This window comes from Chaetodon auriga, chromosome 5 (assembly GCF_051107435.1).
Source record: "Chaetodon auriga isolate fChaAug3 chromosome 5, fChaAug3.hap1, whole genome shotgun sequence".
Classification (NCBI taxonomy): domain Eukaryota; kingdom Metazoa; phylum Chordata; class Actinopteri; order Chaetodontiformes; family Chaetodontidae; genus Chaetodon; species Chaetodon auriga.
In genome coordinates, this window is record NC_135078.1 from 21,998,113 (window position 1) to 22,020,514 (window position 22,402).

General features: G+C 42.3%; 3 protein-coding genes across 3 annotated transcripts; all 3 read left to right on the forward strand.

Moving 5' to 3' along the window:
• The first annotated feature begins 3,001 nt into the window (after positions 1 to 3,001).
• On the forward strand, positions 3,002 to 8,582 carry slc2a11b (solute carrier family 2 member 11b). The gene is made up of 12 exons (XM_076731089.1): positions 3,002 to 3,107; positions 4,835 to 4,933; positions 5,488 to 5,648; positions 5,724 to 5,848; positions 5,927 to 6,056; positions 6,145 to 6,293; positions 6,637 to 6,821; positions 6,968 to 7,078; positions 7,404 to 7,505; positions 7,621 to 7,696; positions 7,789 to 7,916; positions 8,091 to 8,582. The coding sequence occupies exons 1-12, from the start codon at positions 3,069 to 3,071 to the stop codon at positions 8,283 to 8,285; spliced, it is 1,500 nt and encodes a 499-aa protein (XP_076587204.1). The 5' UTR covers positions 3,002 to 3,068; the 3' UTR covers positions 8,286 to 8,582.
• Positions 8,583 to 10,096: 1,514 nt separating this feature from the next.
• rbm19 (RNA binding motif protein 19) lies at positions 10,097 to 17,335 on the forward strand. Its single transcript, XM_076731030.1, has 24 exons — positions 10,097 to 10,269; positions 10,363 to 10,545; positions 10,626 to 10,739; positions 11,077 to 11,118; positions 11,481 to 11,709; positions 12,254 to 12,513; positions 12,604 to 12,663; positions 12,773 to 12,851; positions 13,057 to 13,128; positions 13,525 to 13,734; positions 13,813 to 13,943; positions 14,060 to 14,187; positions 14,329 to 14,425; positions 14,614 to 14,724; positions 14,851 to 15,051; positions 15,146 to 15,215; positions 15,331 to 15,473; positions 15,574 to 15,634; positions 15,893 to 15,972; positions 16,060 to 16,115; positions 16,418 to 16,534; positions 16,644 to 16,749; positions 16,843 to 16,963; positions 17,052 to 17,335. The coding sequence occupies exons 1-24, from the start codon at positions 10,234 to 10,236 to the stop codon at positions 17,132 to 17,134; spliced, it is 2,790 nt and encodes a 929-aa protein (XP_076587145.1). The 5' UTR covers positions 10,097 to 10,233; the 3' UTR covers positions 17,135 to 17,335.
• Positions 17,336 to 17,413: 78 nt separating this feature from the next.
• Positions 17,414 to 22,400, forward strand: plbd2 (phospholipase B domain containing 2). Its single transcript, XM_076731031.1, has 12 exons — positions 17,414 to 17,705; positions 18,514 to 18,607; positions 18,703 to 18,861; positions 18,964 to 19,064; positions 19,179 to 19,393; positions 19,716 to 19,810; positions 19,918 to 20,078; positions 20,455 to 20,550; positions 20,658 to 20,729; positions 20,838 to 20,990; positions 21,129 to 21,291; positions 21,450 to 22,400. Exons 1-12 carry the CDS (start codon positions 17,488 to 17,490, stop codon positions 21,618 to 21,620), a joined length of 1,698 nt encoding a protein of 565 aa, XP_076587146.1. The 5' UTR covers positions 17,414 to 17,487; the 3' UTR covers positions 21,621 to 22,400.
• Positions 22,401 to 22,402: the final 2 nt, after the last annotated feature.

Consider the following 22,402-nt stretch of genomic DNA (forward strand, 5'->3'; position numbering starts at 1 on the left):
GGCTGGATTTCCAAAGCAGGAAAAAGCCCGGGGGTCCCACGCACTCAAGGGCCCCACAGGCCCCTGGTGACCGGTGCAGCAATTCAATTCATTGCAAATTTGTTTCATGCTATGCGCAAAATCAAACCTCGTCCATGCTGATGTTTTTCTGAATCCATTCAATCTGCACGACTTCAGTCTGATATCAGGCACGTTTTTATGAGCTCTTGAGACTTTGTCCGGTGGAGGGACCCTGTGTCAACATCTAGTTTAACCAGTTTAAATATTTTAGTTGGTTTGATGTTCACATTGCACGTATTCTTAGATAATTTAGATTTGAATCATGCATTATTTCCAAGCTAACAAGGGTCCCACGGCTCATTTTTAAATATTTATTTAAAATCTGTGTAAAAATACTCCACAAAAGCCCCGCCTTCGAGAAGGCACTAAATGTATTGTGAGCAAAATGAACTTGAAGCAAAAAGGAAGCAGCCTGTTTCTTATGCAACTGAATGTCTAAACTTTGTGTATCTTCAAGTGCAGTTGCAAAAACCACCAGAACAGCTCTGATGAAACTGGCTGTCATCAGGAGCTCCACAGGAAAGAAGAGCAAGAGCCTGCAGCCTCTGCTGCAGAGGAGAAGTTCATTACAGTCACCAGTCTCAGAAATCACCAATTAACGGCACCTCAGATCAGAGCCAACATGCATGTTTCACAGAGCTCAAGCAGCACACACACATCTCGACATCAGCTGCTGGGAGGAGACTGTTCATGCTCAAACTGCTGCAAAGAAACAACTGCTGGGGGAGACCATGAGGAAGAGAACTGCATGGGCCATGAAACACGAGGAACGAACATGAGGCCAGTGGAAATCTGTGTTTTGGTCGGATGAGTCCAAATCTCAGTTTGTTGTGTCTGAGTGCTGTGTCTTTGTGAAATACAGAGAAGGTGAACAGATGCATGTGTGGTTCCCCCCGTGAGGCGTGGAGGAGGAGGAGTGATGGTGTGAGCATGTTTGCTGATGTGATTTCTTCAAAATTCAAGGCACACCTCACCGGCATGGCTGCCACAACAGACATGTCACCCCGTCTGGTTTGTGCTTCTTGGGATCATCATTGGTTTTCAACAGTGACCCAAAACACCTCCAGGCTGGGTGAGAGATATTTGACTGAGAAGGAGAGTGATGGAGAGCTGCTTCAGATGGTTCAGGATGAGTTGGACCGCAGAGCGAAGAAAAAGCAGCCAATAGGTGCTCAACATCTGTGAGAACTCCTTCGACACTGTTCAACACTGTCAAATAAATGTTCTGTCAAGTGTAATAAACAAATAATTATAGAGCTGAGAATTCAAGGCCGAAACAAAATTCATTCATCATTATTTATTTGGGTAAAAAATGGATGGCAGTTAATGAAGGATAATTCAGCCTGAAGGAAAACCAGCAGAGTAAAACCAATGAAGTTTCAAAATCTGACTCCTCAAAATGATTTTTAGTCTCATTCATCATTGCCTTTATGTGTTTTTTATTTTCTCATTTCTTTACAATTAGCTTGAGACATTTTGTTTTTCGATTATAATCTTTTCCCTGTTTGGCGCACTGTGCACTGTAGTTTAGTGCATTTTGTTATGATGCACATGTATAGTGCCTGACAGTTACTTGTTACTGTTCAGATTAAGATTTTAAACAGTCTGGTTGAGTCTGGTACCTCAGTTTGTTTTTTGTTTGATAAATAATCCAAGTGGGTTTGATTTGGACGGAGAGCTTCGAGCTGTGAATCACACGGTGTTCCAAACAGAGCTACAAATACCATCACATGGGCCTTTCTTTCATCTGCTGTCTGTGGAGCAGCTCCAGGATCTGTCTCTGAGGATGATCTCCTCATCACCCTGTCTGCTGCTCACAAAGAAGGAAAAAAAACTGACCTGTACATTATTAGGAAATAACATGTGCATAACAATAATGCAACTGCGTTTCTTGTATTTTGGGATGTGGTTTCATTTTAAGGCTCAAACGGTGGCACGAGTGAAATTCTCAGAGGCTCTTGGGGGATTAAAAGTTTTTGGCTGGTAAACTATTCAACTGTTTGGGTCATGCGTGCAGAGCAGCATGCCCTCGAAAAACCTCATAGGCCTATTATTGGAATACTGGCAGCAGTCCAGAGCAACTCATACTGAAAATGTACTTGTGTTGAGTTCTACCAGAGACATAAAGTTACTCAATCTATGTCAGCATCACTCATGTGACTGACTCAGGAAAAGGTGAACAGAAAAATGTATTCATGTTTTATAGACTTATGGCTCAATTTTGATTTCTTCAGCTTCATATATTTTTTGCCCATTATGGTGAGCTAGTGTGGAAGAAAGCTTGATGAAATTGTGCCATTCCAGCAGAGAAAGCATGCAGTGCAATAACTGTTGCCCTTAATTGGAAGAAAAAAATGGAGAAAACTTATTGCAGTACCTTCTAGGGTGCCCCTCCAGTGGCGAAAGCATGATTAAGTGCACTATCTCAGCACTTCAGTTGGAGAAAACATAATGCACTGCTGTCTAGGATGCCCCCTCTAGTAGAGAAAACATGATGATGTGCACTAACCATGGCCCTAAAATGGAGAAAAGGTGGCAGTGCCCCACATGCTGGAAAATAAGTCTGCCTTTATCAATGTATGTACGTATGCTCCCTACACAGAGGTGCAGTTGTTGCACTTTAAATCTGAGTCACACAATAAAACAATTTTAATCTTAGCCGGAGCTTTGACCATAAATCTAACACGACGCTCTGCTCTGGTGCTCCACTGCCTTCAGCTGGAGCTCCTTTTTTTTGTGGGCCTGCCCCTCAGACACAAGTCACCCATTCTATTCGTTTAGACAACAAACGGTCAATATTATTTCTGAATGTGGGTCGGCATCCCGCCGGAGGGTAAGCCTCAGCACCATGCAGGAATGTGCTTTAAAGAGTTAATGAGCCCCCCCCGCCGGACTTGAGATCATATGCTGCACCTTCCAATAGGCTGCCGTTATGTAAGAGCTTCGACTAGAGTGGTGCATTTGTAATACATGGCTCATTCAAGCATCATCTTACGGCAGCTTCCAAAATGAGCGTCAATCAGGAATCTGTGCCATTAAAGAAGGAGGTAAGTTCAAAACGGACCCTCTGTGCTAATTTTACAACTATTTAACACATGAAAAGGCTTCAGTGGAAATGTGTACTTTCTGTGTCATTCCACATCGCTCTGCCCTGAACGTTTTAGCCGGTTCCCCTTGAATAAGTTCACTGTGCACGCATCCAAAGGCAGCGTTTATTACCAGAAAGAACTGCAACTAGATCAATTAGTTTCTTTTTTGAGGTTTGAGATTTATTTTTTATTTGCTGTCATGGTTGTTGGATGAGAAAACGACAAGTTAAAGTGAAGAAGAGAAATGTAAACAGTGCAGTCTAAATACTGCATGTGGTGCCACTTATTAATGCGAAAGTCTTTATTAAAGGTTGTTTATTACTAGTTAATAATCAATTTCAGAGCATACATAATAAATCAATCGTTTTCATGCTTTTTACATCCATTAAATGTCATTGTTATGAGCAAGTTTGGGGGTGAAAATCCTTTGATCAGTGTCGATCCTTTGTATTTGGCAATGATGCGGTTGTAAATATTGTAATCAATTAAATATTATTGGCTTTTAAGATTCTAATCATCCATCATGTCTTCAGCTACACATACTCACACGTTCTATTGCCCAGATGTTTTGCTGATATTTCTCAGCAGGTCCATTGGAGGAGTCCAAGTGTCCTGCTGGAGGAGGATAAACACCAGCCACAACCTGGCAACCCAAAATTTGTTCTTATTAGTGGTCTGTAATGGGTCTGTTACAGCATTAATGAATGACTCAATAAGTCATTCCAACTTAAAGATTATCCGCCCTGCAGAAATAATGAATGAAGAATATCAGACTGAAGTTTTCTTTCCATATAGAGCAGGTGGAGTGTGTGTGTGCATGTGTGTGTGTGTGTGTGTGTGTGTGTGTGTGTGTGTGTGTGTGTGCGTGTGTGTGTCTAGCAGTATGAATACAACTATTTTCACATCTGTGTCAAACATCTGAAATGCTTGTTACACACTACGATGACATTTAAGGTTTATGGCTTCTGACAGTGTCAAAGAATTCCTCCAAATATGTTAAAAATATCATTTCGTGTGAAACTCTTTTCAAACGGTTTTAACCTCTGACATCTGTGTCAGCGACAGTCAGTCAGCACTGGTCCACTGTCAGTTTGGCTCTTGGCAGGGTTTAGTTCGCTCTCCTCCTCTTTTATGGCTGTTTGGAAAGCTGGCCTGTCGTTACCTGCAACGAATTAACATGTATCTAAAATTCTACTATTTTATGTTTGCTGTAGTCAATATGGCCAACAGCTGTTCTGGCCTTGGACTTATTTCACCCCCCTCTGTCTCTCTGAGAAATAAATCCACACTTTGATTCACTCATAATGCCGTGAAATCCTGATAAAGCTTGAAAATTAGGTTGATTCTCTTCACCCACGGTTATCGTATGACAACAGAGCAACTGTGTTATCCTCAGTTTAAAAGTCATCCTCATGTCAGAGCAAACTCTTGACGTGAGGAATACTTGACAAACAATATAGGCTCCTGGACAACAGGCTGCTTTGAGCAAAACACCAGCAACAAAATGCAGAGGTTGATAGATGAAGAAGAACCTCTGCTTCTTAAAGAAAAGATCAAAGATGCCAAGCAGATAAAGGTGAGTGGATTTTAATGAAATAGGTTTCCTCTGTAGGAGCGGTGGGACGCAGCTTTCTGTCCGCAAATAAGCCTTTAAGTCAATGTTTCTTATCTCTGTTTCATTGCAGTTTCCAAACAAATCTCTTCTGCTGGCTGCTTGTGCTGCGTGTATTGGAGGAACCTTTCAGTATGGATATAACATATCTGTCATCAATGCACCTACAATGGTAATAACCCTGCTGCCTGTCACTGCACTGCTGTAATAATAAGTTTTCAGATGGACAGAGAAGATGCTCTACAACATAACAATTATATAATACTATACAACTGCATAGTCTTTGTGCAATACAACACATGCTGTGTATAAATAGTAGTATGTAGTAGTAGTAGCAGTATGTGTGGAAACATTTTTGTACTCATCTTACAAGCCTAAGCAGTATTCACCTCCTTTTATTTAAGTACTTAAAGTTTTGAAAGTAAAAGTACTCAGTGCAGAAAAATGGCCTTTACATTAAAAGCAGGATTTTCCCTCTGAGATGCAGAAGTAGGAAGTGACATGAAAAGAAAAGTACAAGTACCCCAAATAGTACTCCAGCGTAAATCACTGACTTACATTCCACCACTGAGCCTAGAAACACACAGCGGACATGACTCATATTCCAGCACACCTCCTCATCTGGTAACGCTGCATGCACAGACAGACCTTTTCAGCATTTTAGATCGCTCGTTTTTAATTCAGCTGCTGAAGGTGCACGTTGTGTTTTCCTTCTTTCATCTCCAGTATGTGCAGAATTTCATCAACCAAACCTGGAGGGAGCGTTACCACACAGAGCTTTCAGAGGACAGTCTCACCCTGCTCTGGTCCATCATCGTGTCGATATACACCATCGGAGGATTTATAGGAGCGACGATCGGCGGGATGTTGTCTGTGAAGCTGGGCAGGTGTGGACAAAAATATATGTATATCATATTTCTGTATTATATCTGTGTTGTGAAGCTGTAATGTTGCTTTTCCAGGAAAGGGGCACTGCTGGCCAATAATATGTTTGCACTCATGGCTGCGCTGCTCATGGGTCTGAGTTACCCCACAGGATATTTTGAATTACTCATCGTTGGACGTCTCCTCTCTGGAATGAATGCGGGTAGATATAAATACATGCCAGTTGAACACATCTTTGTTTTCTATGTGAAATCATCCTATTCATGCTCTTTTTTCACAGGCATCGGCATTTGTGTTCAACCTCAGTATCTGGGAGAAATAGCTCCAACTGCGCTCCGTGGTGCTGTGGGAATGGGAACTTCTGTTTTCCTCACCGTTGGGATCTTGTCAGGACAAGTGATTGGCCTCAAGTAAATGCTGGAAAATGTGAACCTTTCTTCAGAATGTGTGTCCTCAAGATTGTGACATCATGATTTTGATCTCTGTGTGGTTTCACAGAGAGCTCCTGGGCAGAGAAGAGTACTGGCCCTTCCTGCTCTCCACCACATGTATCCCGGCCTTCCTGCAGCTCCTCATCCTGCCCTGGTTCCCAGAGAGTCCCCGCTACCTGCTCATTGACAGAGGGGATGAGGAGGGATGCAAGAAAGGTCACTGACTGCTGCAGCGTTACCTTGATTTCTGAGAACTGTGATTTTATCTTTGGGCTGCAAAGATTGATACCATGTATGAGTGCATAGTTTAAAAGGAAGAAGACTCCCATTGTGTGGAATCACTAGAGGCAGAGACATTTGTCTTTGTGAATGCGAGAACGAGCATGTGATCACACTCTGTTAAGGACACAAGTATGTGAGCATAAACTGATTTGACACAGAAACTCTTTGATAAGCCTCAGTAACAGACCATGTATCCTGGTGAGATGAGGAGATGTTTAGTGGAGTGTGAGGAGAAAACTACAACCATGGCGTGTGTCATGTGCTTTCTTGTCTGCAGCCCTGAAGCAACTGCACGGCGCTGACTGTGACGCTCAATGGGGGGACATCGAGAGGGAGAGGAGTAATTCAAGAGGTTTCCAGGCCAAGAAACCCTGGGAGCTCTTTGCTGATCGCAGTCTCCGCTGGCAGCTTCTCACCATCATACTGCTCAACACTGCACAGCAGCTGAACGGCATCAACGCTGTGTGTACCTGACGTTACTGCAGTCGTCTGCCATTACTCTCTGTTCTACCGTGTCTCACAAGGTTGAACGTATTCCTCAGTGGCACCACTAAACATGACTGTTTCATTTCATTCCTAATTCTGTTTCTTGTTTATGTTTCTTGTAGATTTATTTCTACTCAGGTTACTTGTTCAGACAATCTGGTATTCCCGATGATAAAATCCCATATGCGACTCTAGGCACTGGTGTCTGTGAATGCATCACAGCTTTGTCATGCGTAAGTATGAGTTTTATGTGTTAGTACTTACAATTCTTGTGCTCCTTCATGCTACAGAAAAAAAGATAAAGAAGGAGAGATGGAAAACAAAAATCAAGACCTTTCCAATAAAGACTTCAAGTGTTTGACTTAAGTCAAACCAAACAGACGCCTTAGACAGTATTTTCCTGCTTTTAAAGAATAAAATAACTCAAAGGACATATGATGGTAAAACATAAATTAAAAAATATTGAAGCATCAAGCTGATTCCTGGAAAGGTCAGAGTCGAATTCAGAGGAAGTCCAGAGCGTCTCTGTGGTCTTGTGACATGCTGTGTGTCTCACAGGGTCTGCTCATTGAATATCTGGGGAGGAAAGCTCTCATCGCAGGCGGATACACACTGATGAGCATCTGCTGCATTTTATTCACGCTGACGCTCACTTTTCAGGTAATTACACCCAGACAATGTAAAAAAAAATAAAAGATACAAACCATTGTTTCATCCGGTTTCAAACATCTGACCATACATAACTTCTGCTGGTGTGTTCCTGTCTTTCTCTCAGACCTCCAGTCCAGTAGTTCCATACCTGAGCATGGTGTGTGTCTTCGCTTTTATCCTGAGTTTTGGCTTAGGACCAGGTAACACACTCAACAAGTAACTTTGAAGTCTTTCCTCAGTCAGACAGTTCAAGCTAACAGTAATTTCTTTTCTTGTTCCTTGCTCCATGAAGGTGGCGTGACCAACATCTTGACCACTGAACTCTTCACACAGACCACACGTCCTGCAGCGTTCACCATCGCAGGGTCGACCAACTGGTTCAGCTTCTTCTTAATCAGCCTGCTCTTCCCTTTCATTGTGGTAGGTCTCCAAAATGACTGAACATGATCAATCTTCACCTGCACTTTTTATCATCACCACTGGTGGAGTTATGATTTGGGAACGTATACTTAAGTAAAAGTACAAATTGAGTAAAAATACTCAAAATTAGTCCTGCAATGAAAATGCTATTTGTGTTATATGTTATCTGTACAGATCGGGCTGCAGCAGTACTGTTTCCTCGTGTTCTTGGTCATCTGCTCTTTAATGGTGGTGTACATTTTCCGCGTCATTCCTGAGACCAAGAACAAAACCTTCCTTGAAATCCAGAATGAGTTCCGCTCCTCCAACAGCGGAAAGGGCAGACGTGTTGATGGAGCAGGGACAACACTGTTAGCAACTTCTATGTGAAATATGAGCCATGACTCAAGGCTCGAGCACATGAAGCTTTGTAATAACTTTGTCACAAGCGTATTTGTCATGAGGAGTTATAGTCCCAGTACACAACATAACACAACACTATAGAAAATCCAGCATAATATTGAATGATACTGTAAATTATGATGATTTGCTTCATATTTAGAGATGTAGTCATGGATACATCTCATTAGTTTACTTGCTAACATAACCTGAAGTGACCTTAATATTTGTAATATTTTGGTTTGTACAACTTTTCATTTTTCAATAAAGATCCATTTATGAAAAATGCTTCCTCACCAGTGTGAACTTTTTATGCCATTTAGGCTTCTTGATGTTTCAACTTTGACGAACAAAGGGTGCATTGAAGTGTGCGCCGTGCATGTATTTACAGGAGTGGAAAGAGTATTAGACGGATTTATACTTGATCAAGATATCACTCAGACAGCCAAAACATTAGTATCTATGAAGTAAAGTTGTTTTATGAAGAGTTACATGGTTACTGTTACAGATCATCCTGACAGTAACTATTTGAACAGTAATGGAAGAAGTACTCAGATCTTCTACTTTTGTACAAGTAGCCACAGTGTAAAAATATTCCATTACAAGTACAAGTCATGCATTCAGAATTTGTATTTGCATGAGTATTTACTTAAAGTACCAAAAGTAAAAAAAAAAAAGGTTAAAAAAAGTTTAAAAAAAAAAAAAGTAGGTGACATCTCATCAAATTTCTATTTCAGCGAAAGTCAAATTGCTTATAATGTGTTCAGAGGGTTAACCCTAACCCTAACCCTCAGTTACAGTAGAGTACTCCTCTTGAGTATTTGGCTCAAATTCCCAAATCATATAATCGGCTTAACTCCCGGTGGCCCGGTAGCCGTTAGGGAGGTGGGATCAGAATACATTTCTTTCTTTGGCTGGAATTCTTTTCTTTGCCGCTCAGAAGAGCATCCCTGTTTTAAGGAAACGTTTTTCTTTATGATGAGCAAAATGAACTGAGAAGAAAAGTCTGGAAACTGAAACAGCCTCACTGTTTCAGTGGCCCACTCCAGTCTTCTCATGTGTGCTCTTCAGTGATGCTGTTCAGACATCCATGAAACTAACCCATGATTGAAATACTGTGTGCTCCACAGAAAGTCAGACAATGCAGGTTTTTACCAATGTGTTACAGAGTTTTATGCAACAAGCTGCTGACTCAGTCTGAAGCACAGACCACACAGGGCTGATTAACCCACGAGGGCACAGTGGTCACAAATTGAGGCCACCACAGGGTCAAAAAGGGTCCTCAGGAGTGGCCCCTGCACTCCAAATGATCTGAGCCCTCAGCAGAGGGGAGGTCGTCTACCGATCAGGAGGTCGGTGGTTGGATCCCTGGCCTCGGCAGTCCACATGCCGAAGTATCCTTGGGCAACATACTGAACCCCAAAACTGCCCCCAGTGCTGTGCCATGGGTGTGTGAATTCATATGTGCGTCCCTTTGGATAAAAGTGTCTAACAAATGAATAATTGTAATTGTAATTGTAATTGTAGATACAGTCTGATCTGGATTTTCTTATATTGTGCCTTTGTATTGTCAGTCCAGTCCAGGTTATAATTCAGGTGACCATCCAGGTACTTGAAAGATTCCTCCATCTCAACCTCTGTTCCCTTAATGACCTGCATTAAGATAAATTTAGCAGACTTCACCTGTTTTTTCTTCTTTTCTTGCTTATTTATTGCTCCACACTCCGGTCCAGTAGGCGGCGGTAATGCACCACTGACTTACGACGGTTGATAAGCAAAACCAAAGCTCGAGGAGAAGAAGAAGAAGAAGAAGAAGAAGTAGAAGAAGAAGCTCCTCCCATTAAACATGGCGACCTAGAGGAGAGTCCACGCTCGTTTGTTGACATATATGTAAAAAACAAGCTTCTGCTATATTAGTGGAGTTACAACAGCTGCAAATATGTCGCGACTCATCGTTAAAAACCTCCCTAATGGGGTGAGTAACCCGACCTCCTGTCAGCAGACAGGAACGGTATCATTTCGTTTGAGTCCACCTGGAAATGTAACTGTGTGTGTGTGTTGTGTGCAGATGAAGGAGGACAGGTTCAGGTCGATGTTTGCTGCCTTTGGCACCGTGACGGACTGCTCTCTGAAGTTTACCAAGGACGGCAAGTTCCGCAAGTTCGGCTTTGTGGGTTTCAAAGCGGAGGAAGACGCGAACAGAGCTCTGAAACATTTCAACAAGAGCTTCGTGGACACGTCCAGAGTGACGGTATGGCGCCACTGAACACTGCACAGGCGTGATTAAGATATTTTAACCCCGCGTGAACACCTGGCTGTCCTTTATTCCAGGTGGAGATGTGTAAAGCCTTTGGAGACCCCACTAAAGCTAAAGCGTGGAGCAAACACACCAAGAGCTCAGGCCCGGACAAACCGTCCGCTCCTGTGGACACTGACAGCAAGAAGGTACCTGGGCCTTTTTACTTTTTCTTAAGTAAAGGATCTGAATGCTTTTTCCACCACTGAAACCTGGGGAGAAATTTCATGAAAGTCTTTATTATCTCCAGAGTGAAACAGTGACATGCCCTGCATTTTTACATCCACATCCTCAATATCCAACTTTGTCCTTCTAACAATGTAATTCTGACAAACTCATCACCACACTTTATCTTATGTTTCTGTCTGAGTAGCCAAAGTGTATTCAGTTAGTACACGCAGTGGATATTATTAGAATAATGTAGTTTTATATCACTGTCGCTTCTTTAAAAAAATTCTGTATATGTCTTTGCGTTTCTGTCTTCAGAAAAAGGAACAGAAAAAAGAAGCCAAGAGCGCACTTGGAAATGTGAGTAAATGTGTATAATGTGTAAAATCTGTACATGGATACAAACCTCAATACTTTTTTGGTAGAAACCGAAATGTGCACATAGCACAATGTCGAGAGAGCTGTGTCTGAGGGAATATCAGATTCATCATCTTCTTTGGTTATTCATTAGTTGAATACTTCAGCAACAGTTTACTTAATTCAACATTGTCTTATCTGCATGAATTTACCTGCAGTGGTTATTTTTTTTTGTGGCACTTCATCTAACTTCATCACTGAGCATCCTGTGTCGACCCAGAACCGTCTAATAATTGTTGTGTGTTGTCTCTGTTTTGTTTTTGTGACATTTTATTCATTGTGCGTCCACTCGCTGTGTTTGTCAGCTGGAAGAGGATCAGGGCTTCAAGGAGTTTCTGTCAGTGCATCAGAATCGAAGCCAAGCACCAACGTGGGCGAATGACAGCATGCAGCAAACGGCCGATCCCGACGATGGACGCGCAAAGAACAAGAGCAAGAAGAAGCTGGCTTCAGACGATTACCTCAACTTTGATTCAGACCAGTCAGAGGGTGAGGACGAGGAAGAAGAACGAGATGACGACAGTGATGATGAAGGTTGGTAGTGGTGGTCCCCTCTTAGTGAAGGTAAACAGAAACTGTGTCCCAGGTTAGGAGCTGAATCCTCAGACTTCTTCAGCATTTACCAGTGAGAGCATCTGTTAGTTACCCTTCATGTGTTTCTTTAACTTCTTCATGATGCCCAAAGTCATGAGACTTTCCCCAGTTTACAGCTCGTATTTACACTATATTTGACTGCACAGTCTCATTTAAGGGGGAGCAGATGGCTGCAGCCCCTGAACTGGGATACAACTGATGGTTATAACATGAAATAAACCTTTATTCACAATATGTAAATGACAGAGATCCTTAATATGCTAAATACATATATAAGTAGTGTATATGAATATATAAATGTATACATGGGAAACATTCATGCAAACAAATTAAAAGAAATGGGGCTTACTGATTGTAACTTTGGTACATGTGAAGCCTTTAAATTGAATAAAGTAGAATTAGAAAAAAACAGTTAAAGGGAGATGCAGTGTATACATGACGTGTGCGTGATTGGCTGGTTTAAGTATCGTGTTGTTGCTTTCAGGTGCCACTAAAGAAGCACTGACGTCTGGCTTATCAGACATGGAGTACCTTCGCTCAAAGGTGGCAAAGACAGAGGACACCATGGAGGACAGTGAGGAGGAGGAGGATGGTGAGGGGGGTGATGATGAGGGCCGTGGCCCTGTGCAGCACACAGACAGCGCCTATGAGAGCGGTGACAGAGAAAACACCTCAAAGACCAAAACCTCAGTTTCCTCTGAGGGCAAGAAGCCGAGCAAAGCGAAGAAAACTGCCAAACAAGAGGTGACTGTCCAAGCGAATCTGCACGTCAAACATTACTGTTCGGTTTGTTTTCAGCTTGCACAGGTTTACACCCACGTGTGTTTGTTGCAGATGGAGCCGGCGACAGAGTTCACGGTGAAGCTGCGAGGCGCCCCGTTCAGTGTGAAAGAGGTGAGTGCACAAGAGTCCAGAGGCGCAGTAAGATGTTCCACTTTAAAAGCATTCTGTGTGTTTCATGCGTCTGTGACGCCAACATTTGTTTTATGTGTGACACCAATAGCAACAAATTCGGGAGTTCATGACCCCGCTGAAGCCTGCAGCCATCAGGATTGGAAAGAACGAAAGCGGAAACAGAACAGGTCTGTTATTCTGTTATTGAAGGTGTTTTAATGTAGATCAGATGTTTTTCTCTGTGTAACATATGCAGACAATATTTTATAGGTTTATTATACTGTATAACATCCGTGTGGCCGGTAGACAGCTGTCTGTGTGTGTGTGTCTGTGTGTGTGTTGTCTGTATACAGGCTCGTCTGTCAGCACAGGTGTCTTTTGTGTGTGTTTCAGGTTACGTATATGTGGACTTGCACTCTGAGGAACAGGTGGAAAAGGCCTTGAAGAAGAATAAAGACTACATCGGTGAGAAATATTATATCTCGTCCTTACTTTTTGTGCATGTTAGGTGTGTGACCAGGTGTAGTGGTAAAATGATCTTACACTGCTGCAGTGATTGATCGACAGAAAACTAATCTGCAACTGTTTTGATATTGTTTAAATGTAATGTCAAGCAGAAATTCAAAACATTTGCTTGTTCCAGGTTCCCAAATGTGAAAATTTGTCTTCTCTTGGTGTTACATTTTAATAAACTGAATGTTTTTGGACTGTTGATGAGACAAATGAAGACCTTTCACCTTGGACTCTTTTGCCTTCTCTTTAGTTACATTTTATTTGACATGTTTTACATCTTGTCTTAATCACCCACCTCGACGTGTGTGATCGGGTCTCCTGGCTAACGCTGACCACCTGTGTTTTCAGGTGGGCGTTACATCGAGGTCTTCCGCGTGGATGCCTCTGGGGGTAAGAGCAAGAGAGACAGACAGGACAAAGAAATTGACAGAAACTTCATCAGGAAGCTCAAGGAGGACGAGGAGGAGGAAGATATTGCAGAGTCAGGTCGACTCTTCATCAGGAACCTTCCTTACACCTGCACCGAGGAAGAGATCAAAGAGCTTTTTTCTGAACATGGTGAATAAAGAAAACTGCTCCTGCAAAAAATATATTAGCTCCTGTTTGGAGTTTAGAATAATTTTACAATCTTTGCAGGTCCTTTGTCTGAGGTTCACTTCCCTATTGACAGTCTGACCAAGAAACCTAAAGGATTCGCTTTCATTACCTACATGATACCAGAGAATGCTGTGACAGCTCTGGCTCAGCTGGACGGGCATATATTTCAGGTACTGGATCTCCGTCTCTCTACAGCACACAAACAGGAGCTGATTGGTTCAGGATTTAGTCGTGCAGATTGATTTTCAGAGGCTGGTTACAAACAATCGTTCTCTCGTGCTTTCAGGGCAGGATGCTTCACCTGCTTCCCTCCACAGTGAAGAAGGAAAAGAGCGACTCCTCAGATGCTGGTGGTCCCGGCTCTTCGTCTTACAAACGGCAAAAAGATGCTAAAAGTAAAGCTTCGAGCTCCAGGTGTGTATGATCACGTTCACCCTCCGCTTCTTTGTGGTTCCTTCGAATGTGCTAACGAGGAAGACCGAATTGATGAATAGCTTTATTTTTGTGTTCAATTACACGACCCTCCCCTCATCCCTCTCATTCACTGTGTTTTAGCTCCCACAACTGGAACACCCTGTTTGTGGGCACGAGTGCAGTGGCAGATGCCATTGCTGAAAAATACAACACCACAAAAAGCCAAGTCCTGGACCACGTGAGTAACACTTTTTGCCGTGGCTCTCTGCTTTGGCACCCACACCGAGCCCACACAGCAAATGAAGAAGAGGGTTTCTGTCTTAATGCGTCCTTTTTAAAATGCTGCAGCCACGTCAGCATGTGAATGCATTAAGCCCACTGAGCCATTTGTTTGGGCTTTTGAAGTTTCTTTAAACTTCTCTGCAGGAGTCGAAGGGAAGCGTTGCAGTGAGGATGGCTCTGGGTGAGACACAGATCGTTCAGGAGACTCGACAGTTTCTACTCGACAACGCTGTCAGTCTGGACTCCTTCAGTCAGGTGTGATTAAAACAAACTCCTTCTTGCTCCTTGTTAAATGGACTATAAATGATTTACCATGCTTGTAATCATGTAAACTTTGGCTAAAGTTGTTAACCGTATTTGCTGTTTCCCTCTGGTTTACAGGCGGCAGCAGCGAGGAGCACGACTGTGATCCTGGTGAAAAACCTTCCAGCTGGAGTGACGGTGTCAGAGCTGGAGGAGCTCTTCTCACCTTATGGCTCTTTGGGCCGAGTGCTGCTGCCGCCCTCAGGACTCACCGCCATCATCGAGTTCCTTGAACCAACCGAGGCAAAGCGAGCCTTCACTCGGCTGGCGTACAGCAAGGTGTGTACAGCTTCTTACCAGCAAAACCTGCACATGCGGCGTTTGTTTGAGGAGACGGGCTTTAAAGACTTCTTCTTGTCTCTGAACACTCTAGTTTCAACACGTCCCTCTGTATTTGGAGTGGGCACCTGTGGGCGTGTTTGTGGCAGCCAAACCAGAACCAGGTAAAATATCCCTCAAATGCATCAACTTAACAATCTTTTTCAAGTTCGGTAGTTTTTTTAGACATGAAAGAGTTCTTTGAATAATCAGAATATTGTTTGGTTCTGTCTAACCAAGTATTAGAAAAGAAGGAAGCAGTGAAAGAGGAGAAGAAAGAGGAAGTGGAAGAAGAAGAAGAGGAGGAGGAAGAGGAGGAATCTGGTTCCACACTTTTCATTAAGAACCTTAATTTCAGCACGACAGAGGAGCAACTACAGGAGGTAGTTCAAGTCGTGAAAACAAGCCTCAGTTATGCATTAATATTGAATGAGTCTTTAATCAGAAGGTGATGTTCAACTATGTTTTCTTTATTGGTTACAGACATTCTCCAAATATGGGAAGGTCAAGTCCTGCTCCATCTCCAAGAAGAAAGATAAAACAGGTACTAAACATTAAAATGAGCATCTTTTACATCCATAAGTGTTACATTCACCAGCTGTGTATGCTTCAGTTTGGAAAACAATACAGAATTTACCTGTACCAAAGTCACATATCGTGCATTTGAACACATTTTCTGTCAGAGGGGAATATCTGTATTGTCCTTTTGGTTTCTCAGGCCTTGCAAAAGCTGGATTTATATATTTATTTTTTATCTCTGAATCAGTAAACAGCCACTTTACAATGTTGGTTTGATTTCCAGGCAAGCTGTTGTCGATGGGCTACGGTTTCGTCCACTATCAGACAGCAGAGGCGGCGCAGAAAGCCCTGAGGCAGCTCCAGGTATCGTCCCTTTTTCCTCTCTGAACCTCTCCCAGCTTTTCTCTGCTTCTTGACTAATGTGTGTTCTTCATCTCAACCCTCCACCAGCACTGTACTGTGGATGATCACAAGTTAGAGCTGAAGATTTCTGAGAGAGCGACAAGGTAAGACGTGCCTCAGAAGATGGTGGCTCATTAATTCATTTTACAAAGAAGTGCCTGTCATCTTTATTAATATAGTGAAATTACAAGTGTATTAAAGGTAAAGTGTTTAGTAGTAAACTAGGACATAATGGTTTCAGTCATGTGTGAGCAGCATGGGTCACAGTTACAGTATAACATGTTAACTCGGCTGAAATGCCCATGAAAATATCACTTACTGGTAAAAGACTGTGAGGGTTTCTGAGACAGAAATTTGATTTGTTTGTGTTGCCATTATTAATTCAGTGCTTGTCCTCTGTGATCAGGACTACTGAGGTGTCACGCAAGAAGAAGCAAGCTGAGAAGAAACAGACAGGATCCAAAATCCTTGTGCGCAACATCCCCTTCCAGGCCACTGTTAGAGAAATTCGGGAACTCTTCTGGTAGCAGTCACACACACACACACACACACGCACACACATGACTGTTTTTATTCACAAGTTAGCGAGCGACATAATTTAATATTATGGTTTCTTCCCTCTGTCCTTTCAGTACATTTGGAGAGCTGAAAACAGTCCGTCTCCCAAAGAAAGCTGCTGGTTCAGGGAATCATAGGGGATTTGGCTTTATTGACTTCCTCACCAAACAGGATGCTAAGGTTTGTGTGTTTGTGACATTCACTGTCTGTTAGTGCAACATTAAAGTGTACACGATGATGATCATAAACACTATGCCCCTGTTCCCTCTATAGAAAGCATTTGCTGCACTGTGTCACAGCACCCATCTGTACGGGAGGCGCCTCGTGCTGGAGTGGGCTGATGCTGAAGAAACAGTAGAGACACTGAGACGGAAAACAGCGGAGCACTTTCATGGTAAATCCACGATCGTTTGTTTGAAGAAATGTGCACAAATGATAACAACTGCGCCGTTTATTAATGTGTTATTTATTCTCCATGTCAGTGGCCGCCAAGAAGCAGCGAAAGTCCGAGGTGTTGGAGGGAATTCTGGACACGATGGAAACTGATGGGGTTGTTGAAGACTGAGCTCCTTAAACGCTGGTGTCTCTGATCAGTGCTCCTGGGTTTTCAGTATGAATAGAACTGTGAACAAAATGATGACCTGTGTGAAGAAGGAATTTTGCGGAACTTTGAGAACCTCTGGATTTCTTACATTACACATTTTGTATAGAATGGAAGATCAAAGAAAGATGACTGGTTTTTATATAAAATTTGGTGTCATTGTTTAAAAGCTGTATGTTTGATGTGTCGTGTTTTGAATGTTTTTCTAAGTGACTCAACTAAAGAATTCAAGAAACGAATTTAGACTTTTATTTTGAAAGTACCATCCGTGTCAAGTGACCTGTCGCCGCAGTATCATGTGACTTGTTCATGTAAACATGGCGTACAGACCGAGCAGGGCGTTCGGCGTTGCTTTTTCAACGATTTTCAATGTTTTAGCAGTGTTATCCACTTTATGTTTTATGTGTGCGTCTGTTCGAGCTGAAATACGAACCGCTGTTATTGACAAACAAACCGGAAAGCTTTCTGTGCTCGAGGGATACCGAGAAGATTTCGTAGCTTGGGCGAACTTCACTGATGACATTACAACGTCTGGGTGAGCTGAGTGCAGGTTTTAACAGGAGGGACTCTAGCTTGTGGCTTTGTTGCAGGTCAAAACATAAAAAAAATCTTTCTTCATGGCCTGCATGGTTACCTCTGCCGGCTGTGCCGTTTAATGAGGCAGGCGAAAAGATTTGGTAACAAAATGATTGAAGTTAAGTTTTCGGCTAACGATTGTTTTCATTATATCTAATAATTAATTTATTATTCTTAAATATAACACTGAACATATCAGTTGACTCCGTTGATAAAGTGTCCGAGCAGCCCAAACGTATGTAAGTTACAATGTTATAATACTGAGTAAAAGCACCAATCATCTCACTTTACAAGCTGCAACCAGGAAGTGATTGCCGTTTTGATTGCTTGATTAGCCAAACCATCTTAATTTAATGATTAACAAAATTGTTGCTGATGAATTTCTCTGCTTTTTAACTAATTGACCCAAACGTTTCAGCTGTATCGTCTAATCTGTATTTTGCATCTCTACACATAGCATAGAACCACGTGACAGGAGAGGTGGAAATAGCCAGAAGAATGGTAAAAAAAAAAAAAAAAAAAAAACACTAGTAAATGCATCAGTAGATCAAATAAATGCATATGAATTCATGGCATAAGAGTAATGTGATAAATGAGAGCCAAGGGTAAGTAAGCATCATTCTGTATCTGTGCACCAGGATATCTCAGGGAGTACTGAACATGTCTGATTTGACAAGGAGGAAGCTGAAGAATATGTAACAAACTGGGATCCAAAGACTGAGAATGGTCCTCAGATGAGACACTATTCACATGTCCTCTCTTTTCAGCTGGTCTTTCTTGGAGGTCACTACCAACAGTCGGTACAATGACAGTATCCAGGCTTATGCTGCCGGTGCAGTGGAGGCTGCGCTCACGTCTCAGGTCAGTTTGCGCTGGACTTACCGAAGGATCAGAATCCTTTATTCACTTACTTGACATTTAATTTAAGGTTAAGCCTTTGTGTATGTTTGTTATAGCTCATCTATAAGCACTGGATGAACACTCTGATGGGTTACTGTGGGCCCTTCACGTCTGAAACTGGCTACTGCGAGCGCCTTAAGGCTTTCATCACAACTAATCTGCAGTGGGTTCAGGAGCAAATTCAGAAGCAGCCAAGTTCACCTTACTGGTATCAGGTGCCTGAAGAGCGTTTGTAGGATGAATAAAATTCCTTGCATGGATGCAAAAATGTTTAGTTGTCAGAAATGAGGTGTTCACTCTCTGTTTCTGCTCGTCAGGTGCGTCTGGTACTGCTGCAGCTGAAAGGTCTGGAGGACAGCTACAATGATGAGCTGTCGTTCCCAGTAGGGTCATTCTCCTTCAACCCATTTGGCTTCTTGTAAGTGGTTTTCCGCATCTTGTATTAATCAAACATGTTTATTCAAAGTGCCTGAGACCATAACCTTTGCTTCTGGCTGTTCTCACATTCCCCACTGCTGCTCTGTCCAACTAGACTTTTCCAACTGGGCGGAGATCTGGAGGATTTGGAATCAGCTCTGAATAAGTCCAGCCAAACTCAACCTCTTGGATCCGGATCCTGTTCCGCTCTCATTAAGCTGTTGCCAGACAATAGGGACCTGCTGGTGTCACATGACACCTGGAACACCTACCAGTCCATGCTGCGCATCATGAAGAAATACATCTTTGCCTTCAAAGTTTCTCCTTCAGGTAGTTTATTGATCAGTTGTGTGTCCTGCTCATCACTGCTCCCATTCTGGAGTCCCTCAGTATTCACATTAAAGACATATTCTTTGTGGAAATATGCTTATTTGCTTACTTGATGAGACTTAGATGAGAAGATCAATACCACTCCTGATTCTGCAGGGTAAGTATGAAGCTACAGCCAGCAGTTGCTTGTCTTATCTTAGCATAAAGACTGGAAACAGGGGGATACAGCTTGTTTGGCTCTTTCCAAAAGAACCAAACTCTTGACTTCTTTTGGGCCGTCTATGATGTGAATACAGATTTTTATGCACTTACTATTTTTCAGACAATGATCCTCTTCCTGGAGGAACGCAGGCATTCTCATCTTATCCTGGGTCCATCTTCTCTGGAGATGACTTTTATATCCTAAGTAGTGGCTTGGTGAGATGAACTCCTTGTACTTGGCACAATCCAGCTGGGTGTTAAGAATAAACTGCAGTATTTTAGATGATGCAGCTCTTTGTTCTTACTCTACATTGTGTCTCCAGGTTACTTTGGAAACCACCATCGGCAACAGTAACGATGCTCTCTGGAAGTTTGTGCAGCCCACAGGAACCGTCCTGGAATGGCTGAGGAACATTGTGGCTAATCGACTGGCTGCTTCTGGCCAAGAGTGGGCCGAGATATTCAGCAAGTACAACAGTGGAACGTGAGTTTTACACGCCACGGCGAACCTGGCTGTCAGACTTTTTAGCCAACATTATCACCGCTTCGTCCCGATGTAATCTCCTGAGCAGCTGCTGCTTTTTGACCTGTGGTCACAATTCCCGTTGATGACAAGCTAGCTAAGATTAAGCGTGACCTTAGACCGTCATGTGGACTGATAGCCGTGAAGGAAGCAGAAAAAAGGCCATTTACTGCATAATCAAGAGTGACATGGAAAGTCAGTTGGGTGATATAGCTGTAATGTGGTTATGAAGCTACTTCAGTTCAGGGAATAAATGAAAAAATGAAAATCAGAAAACACTAGAAGGTTAAAGGTTGTGTGCTCAGTGTGGATTGTTTGTGCATGTTTGTGTTTTTAGGTATAACAACCAGTGGATGATTGTAGACTATAACCACTTCACTCCAGGGAAGACTGATATTAAAGAGAAGCTCCTTGTTGTGCTGGAGCAGATTCCGTAAGCCTTTACATCCAATCTTAAAACAAAGATTAGTCCACTAATTCTAAGTATGATTTCTAAACATGCCACCTAAACTAAGCTTTTCTTATGTTTTAACTCTGCAGGGGACTCATTGTTTTCTCTGATAAAACTCAGGAACTGATGAAGAAAGGGTACTGGGCAAGTTACAACATACCGTAAGTCTCCAGTCTGAACTGAATGTTAACATATACTCTAGATTACATTTGTTCTTATTGTTGTCTAATTGTGTTATGTGTCTTTTGTTCATATGTGCTTGTATTCAGGTACTATGAGAAAATATTCAATGCCAGCGGCTGCAATGAGCTGGTTGAGAAGTTTGGCCCATGGTTCTCTCTAGACCAGAATCCTCGGGCTCAGATATTCAAGAGAAACCAGACGTTTGTCACAGATGAGGACTCAATGATCCGCCTCATGAGGTGAGGTGTTGCACAGGTTTGGTGGTGGACATTTCCATCATAGGCTGGTTGGATGGGCATAATACAAAATTTAATGCTCTATTTTAGATTTTAAACTAACTGTAATTTCATTTGTGAAATGCATGTGTCTCTCTTCAGGTACAATAACTTCAAAGAAGACCCACTGTCAAAGTGTAAAGGCTGTGATCCGCCTGCGAATGGAGAGAATGCTATCTCAGCCCGTTCAGACCTGAACCCAGCTAATGGAACATATCCGTTTGGCGCCTTAAGGCAGAGACAACATGGAGGAACGGACATGAAGGTTTTCATTTTTCTGATTTAATATCTTTCCGTCACACATCTCTGTGCCCAGACTTTTACCCATAATGCCCCCAAATCTTTTTTTGTGTGTTCTCTGTGAGTGTGGCAGGTGAAGGAGATGTTTGCTAAATGTGATGCATTGTGTTTGTTCCTGTGCAGATGACGTCCTACAGGATGTTTTCTGACTATGCTATGATGGCAGTAAATGGGCCAACATGGGACCAGGTGCCGCCCTTCAAGTGGAGCACTTCCCCATACAAAGACCTGATGCACATGGGTCACCCTGACGCTTGGACATTCAAGCCTATAAAAGTCACTTGGACTCCATAAGTGCAATTATAGTGTGTATACAAGTGGCATGATAAATGGAAATACTGCCAGCTGTGCTGCTTAAAGTTTTGACAAAGGGAAATGGTACTTTAATTCAGTGGGACATGACTTTTATGAACGTAGTACTCATGGATTCTAAGGAGAGTAGCAATAATATTCCGCAAGTATTACAGTATTGTCTTCATAATTAAAGCAGAGGAAGTTAAGGAGAGCTTTGAATGTGAGCCAGTATGATCATGAACACTTCACCATCTATCTGTTGTAAGCTCCTGCATGAGATTATATCTGATCTTCATGTTTTGTTTTGGCTTTTTGAGTTACTGGAGTCATAAAATATTTCCTCTTTTACTTTGAGAAATCACCAAGTAAGGTTATTGATGCAGATGCAGATTTTCTGTCTCAATGAAGACAAATGTCTTGATCACAAGTTAGATCATTTGTGAGGAATCCTTACATGATGCATTGTGTGAATTATTTTTGAAATGTTTTCTAAATAAAAGTGCCCTGATCATTGCCTTTTTAAAATATTGTTTTGGATTACTGACCCAATTTAATGTACGTGAACTCAAGTGATACAAAGGAGGATGGGGGGCATGTCAGTCCATCACAGGCTGTACACTCCCAAAGGTCTAATGAGACAACATAAATGAAAACACTGTTCAAGGTGGGCTAAGCCTGTGTAGAGGCTTTCAAAGAACTTGAAATTATTTATTAGATGTCTAACCAAAACGGTCCTTGTGAATGTGCTGTATATTTATGTAGTTAATAAACAGTATAACTAA

Bases quoted from the DNA above. Each gene is read 5' to 3' on its own strand.
- slc2a11b (XM_076731089.1), top strand. From the start codon at position 3,069: ATGAGCGTCAATCAGGAATCTGTGCCATTAAAGAAGGAG. The intron at 7,079-7,403 runs GTAAGTATGAGT...TGTGTCTCACAG, and splicing joins GCATCACAGCTTTGTCATGC to GGTCTGCTCATTGAATATCT. The intron at 7,917-8,090 runs GTAGGTCTCCAA...TTATCTGTACAG, and splicing joins TGCTCTTCCCTTTCATTGTG to ATCGGGCTGCAGCAGTACTG.
- rbm19 (XM_076731030.1), top strand. From the start codon at position 10,234: ATGTCGCGACTCATCGTTAAAAACCTCCCTAATGGG. The intron at 12,664-12,772 runs GTGAGTGCACAA...TGACACCAATAG, and splicing joins CCCCGTTCAGTGTGAAAGAG to CAACAAATTCGGGAGTTCAT. The intron at 14,725-14,850 runs GTGTGATTAAAA...TCTGGTTTACAG, and splicing joins GTCTGGACTCCTTCAGTCAG to GCGGCAGCAGCGAGGAGCAC.
- plbd2 (XM_076731031.1), top strand. From the start codon at position 17,488: ATGGCGTACAGACCGAGCAGGGCGTTCGGCGTTGCTTTTTCAACGATT. The intron at 19,811-19,917 runs GTGAGATGAACT...TTGTGTCTCCAG, and splicing joins ATATCCTAAGTAGTGGCTTG to GTTACTTTGGAAACCACCAT. The intron at 20,079-20,454 runs GTGAGTTTTACA...TTGTGTTTTTAG, and splicing joins AGCAAGTACAACAGTGGAAC to GTATAACAACCAGTGGATGA.